This window comes from Battus philenor, unplaced genomic scaffold (genome assembly GCF_028537555.1).
Source record: "Battus philenor isolate CCGP_79_NKW_IND1 unplaced genomic scaffold, ilBatPhil1.0.hap1 SCAF_28, whole genome shotgun sequence".
NCBI classification, from domain to species: Eukaryota; Metazoa; Arthropoda; class Insecta; order Lepidoptera; family Papilionidae; genus Battus; species Battus philenor.
The window spans coordinates 4600419-4607367 of NW_027181691.1; the positions used below are offsets into that span (position 1 = coordinate 4600419).

At 35.5% G+C, this 6949-nt stretch overlaps 1 protein-coding gene across 2 annotated transcripts; it reads right to left on the reverse strand.

Moving 5' to 3' along the window:
* Window positions 1-1055: 1055 nt before the first annotated feature.
* Osi19 (DUF1676 domain-containing protein Osi19) lies at window positions 1056-3098 on the reverse strand. Of its 2 annotated transcripts, none has more exons than XM_068769540.1 (3): window positions 2537-3098; window positions 1724-2134; window positions 1056-1384 (listed from the first exon to the last, which is right to left on the reverse strand). In XM_068769540.1, the coding sequence occupies exons 1-3, from the start codon at window positions 2750-2752 to the stop codon at window positions 1250-1252; spliced, it is 762 nt and encodes a 253-aa protein (XP_068625641.1). In that variant the 5' UTR covers window positions 2753-3098; the 3' UTR covers window positions 1056-1249. The 2 variants fall into 2 exon arrangements, with proteins under 2 accessions (XP_068625641.1, XP_068625639.1); XM_068769538.1 differs by having other exon boundaries at window positions 1056-1393.
* Between the last annotated feature and the right edge of the window lie 3851 nt (window positions 3099-6949).

Sequence of the window (6949 nt, forward strand, 5' to 3'; positions counted from 1 at the left end):
CAGAGGTTCTCATACTTTTTTATCTCATTCAATATATGCAGGTTTTGCAGGTTTACAAGTTTCGTTTTCCAATTTTGCAGCTCCTGAATATATAATACACAAGTTTATACAAGTAAAAGTTGCTGAGCTTCGTAAAATATTACCTGCCTATATTGATAGGTGAAATCAAGACGTTTTAGTTTTTCACAATCAAAAGCAGATAAGTTTGACCGGGTTCCACGAATTGTGAACTACTATGTTTTTGTCACACTAACGTAGACCCTCGTTAAGTTTCCTGCAGAGCCATGGGGTTCAACAGAGACGTCGTTAAGAACCTTTCCTGACGGGCTCTTGAAAAGGTTCTGTTTTTTCCTCAGTTTGTACTATGTATAAAAATTTATGACATTTGTGTGTCGATCACGAATATATTTATCCTAATTAAGGAGGGAAACGTGTGAATGATGACTCTACAGGACTATGTGTTGATCTATTGGTTGACGACTTTCTTTTCGCATATCGTTCCCTATTTATAGAAGAGTTCCGCTCATTTAATGTTTTATATGCAGGGGAGTACATGCGGATGTGGTTTGTAGCTTTCATTGTCACCATTAGCATAATTTCTACAACCTAGATTTAGATGCAATTTCTTTCAAATAACCAGAAAATACAGAAACATATACAATATTAAAAACAAAATAACAAATATGTTAACTACATCAAATATACAAGTAGATAACTTTTAACGAGTTATAATTGCTAATGATGTCAATTAATAATTATCTTTATTTAATAACTTAATCCCGAAGGAATTTTTTCCCAGTTAACCATATGGGTGATGCAGAGGTAAATTAAAAGTAGATGAAATAAGTAAATAAAAAGAGAAAAAAATAAAATGCAAATGAAAAAAACGAAAGGAAAATGTAGGTTTTCAAAGTTTATCTATTTTTTTTGGTTGATAATATTTTGCAGTGGATTGAAGGTTTTATTTGGTTTAGTTAATCAAATTAAATTGTAGTAAAGAAAAAAACTTATTTTAATAATCATTGATTTATTTAAAAAAAAATAAATATCATCCATACAACTCATTCACTCGATCATTCACACAGTAATAAATAATACGTATTACACAGTATTTACACGTAGTTTCACGAGGGAAACTGTTTTCTATTTGGTTCTGCTTCCGTTCGGAAAAGCTTGTTCGAAATTCAATATTCAAGCGGCCATGGAACGGTTTACGTTAAATCGGATCGTTGGGTCGTTTGTTGCTTGGTTAATGGTAAGCGTTGTAGGCCAGTTCCTGGGCCAACTCCTGGGGCTCGGCGTCTCTCCTGCGACGGGTGGCGGCGTACGCTGCGTCCCAAGGGCCGTGAGCGGCGATCTGAGGGTGCGAGTTGTCGGCCGCGATCTGGGTAAACTACAATGTTAGCGGACATAAACGATACGTGATAGGTTAGTCAACAAATCTTAAAGTACGCTCCGAGAAAATTAAGTGCGCCGATTATAAAGTGCATACAGAGGGTGCAGTTAGATTACTATTGCGTGCTATTGACAATGACAATTCGTTTAATACAGAAATATTAAAGCGCAAATCATATAATGAAATACTGAAAAATTTCGAGTTGGTATCAAAGCTTGTCTTTGGATATATTTGGTAACAAATATTAACTGATTAAGATTTTATTTATATATCTATAGGATTTTTAAATTACTAGGTCGAATCAACATTAAATAAATAAAAACATACCTTCTTGCACAGCTGGAAGATAGCAAGAGCAACGGAGACAACGAAAGAGAAGAAAGACAGCTGGAGTGCGTTCCAAGCCTTCAGTCCAAGGACACCAATGGCGAGAGGGATGAGGGTCATGGCCTTGAGAAGCACGAACACGAGGATGGGGACGATGATCTTCTTCAGCTTAGCCTTGCGTGCCTCTCCGACGGAGCGTGCACCTTCCTTGTTGAACTTAATGTTGAGGCTCAGTTCATCATTGTCAAGGTTCCTTGGGCTAACAGTGACCTTGGTGTCGGCGATTGGAAGTTGGAAGGTGACGTCATGAGACTGGATGTAGTTTTCGATACCGTCGAAGAAGTCGCCAGAGGAGCGGCCGCTGAACTCGCTACCGGCTCCGTTCTTGGTCACTTCAACCGCATCTGAGATCTGATATAGATTAAAATGTTAGTATTCGTTACATTAAAAAAATACTTTTGTTATATGGGCACGCTCCCATCTTTCGTCTATTAGCTTTTTATAAACAATTGTCTGTGAAAATAAATAGTTTAGCCATTAACCATGATCCTTAATCTTTTTAAACAAAATTTTTTAGAACGTATTATGTAATGTAGGAATAACCTATAAGGGAATAATGAATAAACAGTTAATTATAGAGTTGTAACAGATAAGAGATCAAGGTATGTAAAAAGATTAATTAGTGATTTATTTTGTTTTTTGTTTAAATATTTTTTATGTTGATCATGCGTATGTTGCGGATGCGGCGGAAAATTGTAATTTTTGTTTGATGTACGTTACAAAAAATACTAGAAAGGATTTAATGAGTAATACCTGGAATGAGTCCTTCTTGAAGATGCTGTCCAATAACGACATCACCTTGTATTTGATGCAGGCGGTAGGGTCGGATCCTTCGGAGCATCCTGATCTCATCTCTTCAACCATGCTGTCCATGGGAGTGCCTTTCCAAAAGGCCGGTTTCGATGGTTGAGCAGCGGCGCTCCCGAACAACGCCAGGGCCAGCAGGCAGACTACTTTAGCTGACGTCATATTTATTTTCTTTTACTTTCTGTTGTTCACTAGACGACAGCTGGTGAGATTGTGATAGATTCAAGAACCACCCGTCGGTTTTTATACAGCTATTTCAAATTCAGCACGGACCCCGTAGTTCCGGAACGCATTGTCTTTCATCGTACGAGCCAATCGCGCACTTACTACCTTTCGGAATGCGCAGGACTCAAGTGTAAGGGAAAGCTATTTGATACGAATCCTCTTTATTGAATCGAATGTAAAAAGGCTTAAGTTCTAACGCCGATGTTCCAAGAAGTCACATTTTAGAATTGTTGATCAATGGGCGCCTTTTCTGTTGTTTGTGACACCGTACCCTGATTCGTCGGATGCTTGATCCAGTTACTTCGTCCTTGTTTAATGAATTGCTTTTTTGCGTTGCAAGAGCGAGAGGTGAGTAGTGCGAAGTAGCGAAACGTTTGTTATGGAGGAGAAGACTTGGTGCACGCGCCGCTTGCATACGTAATTGCGTCTGAATGGTTATCATCGAGCTCGACACCTTATAGATAACGATGTTGACTGACAGCTGTACAACGTGTTTAATCACTTTGTTGCCTCGACAAATGGCAACTAAGTTCGGACACAATACGCAGATTATGTTACAATACTAATCTGAAAAGTTTTCAAGTAGTTTTACATTTATTACGATATTATTTGTTAGGACATATATACTTTCAAAAATTATTGTGATAATATAACATTTTCAGGTGCATGATGAGGCATATCAGAATCAATGAAAATGGGCAAAAGAAAAATACATTGCGCGCTCTCGTTTCCGTACGAATTCTAAATTTATTATAGCAAGGATCAAAAACGGTTTTCTAAATTCAAAACGAAATCGATTTTCAATTAGCATAAGAGATTTTAGCTAATTATCACCGACTTGATTTTTATTTTATTCATGTGCTTGAATTTATTACAGGAAACAACTATTAATGTTACTTATTTTAGCGTGATCACTTTATTATATGATTAAGTGTAAAATTAATAATATTAATTTATTTTCTATAAATATTGACCGATACAGCTGTTAGTTAAATACAATAAAAAATTCTGAAAGCTCATCAAGCTCAGGGCATTGTCAAACGCAGGAAATTCATAGCGAACTATCAAAAGCGAGGTTTGAATAAAAGTATTATAGTTTCATTACATATTCAGAAATTTCCCAGTCTGAGAAGTCAGAGAAGTCTTTATCAAGTTATGGCGTGACAAAAGGAAATAGCGATTCTTCTCCATTAAATATAAACTATAATCAATGTGTTATATTCGTTATTGATTCAAGATTGTAATTAATTTATGAATTTGTACTTTTAATTCATTCTAGATATAAGAACGAGTCTAAACATGCAATGAAAGTAAAATGTACACATCACGAACACTACATTGAGACAGCATACACAATAACATGAAAATTCTTCCTACATCCATTATTTCTAGATTGTTAATTTGCCTTTTGCCTTTTTATTAATTAATACCTTATCTTGAACGCCAGTCTAGGCTACAGAAACTCTTTATTGTATAATTTATGTGTCGTCTAAGGAATTAGTTATTTGAAAAAGTATAGTAATCCTTTTGTGGGCACAGGCCGCCACCGGTCTGTTCCACGTGTCCTTGCTTAGACAACGGACAATTAGTTCAGACAGCTATTTTATATTAATAATATAATATCATTACAGAAACATTAAAATAAATTGTAGGAAAGTTATTTGTGTATTATTATCATCATTATTTTAGCCATAAATGTCCATTGCTGAATATAGGGATCACCCATAGATTTCCAATAAGACGGGTAGAAAGCAGCCTGCATCTAGCATTGTCCGAAGACCTTAATAAGATCATGTGGTCCCTCTATGGGCATAAGTCCCACGCTGCGTCCTTCGGTCCCTGGTATCCACTCCGTTAGTCAACTTTAAGTGGCCATCTGTTCCGAACGCTAAGTGATCTGCTACTTCAATTTGTCCGTCGTTACTATTTGCCTTTATTTGCCTTACTTTTAAGCCTAAACCCCGGACTGTCAGCTGTAAAAAACCCGACTGAGTTTGTTCAAGGTTTTAGTCAGTTCAGGTCAAAGCAGGTATGAAACACTTGAAGTATAAAGTTCAATTAGGTAGAGCTCAATATGATTCGTTTTCCTGTAAAATTAAGGTTTTCTCCTGACGTACACAAGTGATCGCTATAAAACATTCCTAAGTAAAAAATATTATTGAAAAATATAATAAAAAGTCTTATTTATTTAAATAAAAATCAATGTCTCCACCAATTCTACTAATATTTTTTTTTGTCAACGCGAGGTTCTTATGTAGAAAAAATAAAATAAATATTGTAAACCAGAAATCACAACATAGGAAAGTTTGCAAATTACAGTAAGAAGCCATGGATATGTATAGTTAAAACAGAAATAAATTGTATGTAAAAAATAATTGTTGACATGATAATTATCATGAAATGATAGTCGGTAAAATCTGAAGCATTTGAGGGCAGTGTTTTGATATGATAACGGTTGGTAAGTTCCTATTCTTGTTATAGTTATGACATAAATTCTTAGAGTTATCAAGACCTCGATATTTGTGATCCACTGTCGGACCCCCGTTGAATACAAATTGAACGTCGGAGTGGTTCCGCTATCGGTGAAAGTGATGACTATTTACAATTCTATCCTTTAATTATATATTAATGAGTGTCATGATCGGTTGGGTAAGTTTGAAACGTGACGTTTAATCTCTACTTATTAAAAATCGAAACGTACATTTACATCAGGACCAGCGTTCGCTAATGTTATGCTCTACCCACAACAATTCTAAAGCAATTAACCCTTATTATGCTAGTGTTATACAGATGTCGAAGTGTATGTGGGAAAATAACTTTTCCCGTATTTTTCCTCGGAGGAGTTAAAGAGAGAAAATTTCGTGAATATCTGACACGACAATTATTGCAGCGAATTCAAACCGAATTTGGATCGGAACCATAAATCATCAACATCATTTCTGCCCTAACGACTTTCTATAGCTTGGAATACGCCTTTTTAATAGATTGCCAAAAGGACCGGTAAAAAGCATCCAGAATCCAACGTCACCGATGACCTTAACATTATTTTCAGTTTACCTTGAAGGTGATTTCTCAATTCTTATGCTATGCCAGAATTATTAGAAATCATATTTTATATAAATAACAAATTGCCAAATGTAAGGACGGGTTGTCGTGCCGTGGTTTATTAGGATGTTATTTAAACAGAAAATATTGTGAACGATAAAGCGTTACAATGAAAATAGAATACGAATACTTGAAAGAATATGTATAGACATGGCACTAAATTAATAAATTAAGTTATCAATCTGAAATAAGTATTATATTTGTTATATTAGAAAGCGACAGGATAATCACTTTAGATCGCGCGATGTCACTCGGGGCAACTATAGTTGTAACCTAAAAAGTATTGTTAGGCAGAAGTAATTAGTATATAATTATAAGGGGCGTTGGGTTCAATTAACAGTGTTACATAACGTTCCTCAAGTCCAGTAATAAAAGCATTATGTAGAGGCCCGAGTAGAGGCTTCGGATTGAGTACACGAACTTTGTTTCCTCAAAGGAGTTTAGGCTATCCGACTACTGCGCCATCTAAAGCCCGTTGAATCAGTAAATGCCATAGGACAACACTGACCTCCTGTTACTACAAAAAAATCATTCCCAATATTGAGACAAATGCTAGTCAATAATACGATACGGTTCAAAATCAACTGCGTATGTCATTTGCGGATTGATGATGTCAATCTTTTGAGTTTTCAGCTTTTCTTGCGATGTCGACTTTCCACTTTCATTTCGATTCGTACTGTGGTCGTAAGTGTTAGTCTATTCACGAATATAAGAATTTAGTGAAAAATCATTGTTTTTGAGCGAATTAAGTGTTTTTTTCCGAAAGTATGCCTTTATTTGGTCAATTAATTTCTTAGTAAGCAACGATTTGATTGGGTACAGACTGTGGTTAGGTAGACAGACAGTGACGAATCATTGCAATCTTAATTGAAATTGACTGCAAGCTGCATTTGCGAACAACTGTTTGTTTGTGTTACCTGTGTAATGTATTGATTGTTGATATAAAAATTTGCACTCACAGAATACGATAATCCACATGTATGTATTGAATGATATCTAGTATAGTTTTGGACATATTCGTTTATATAT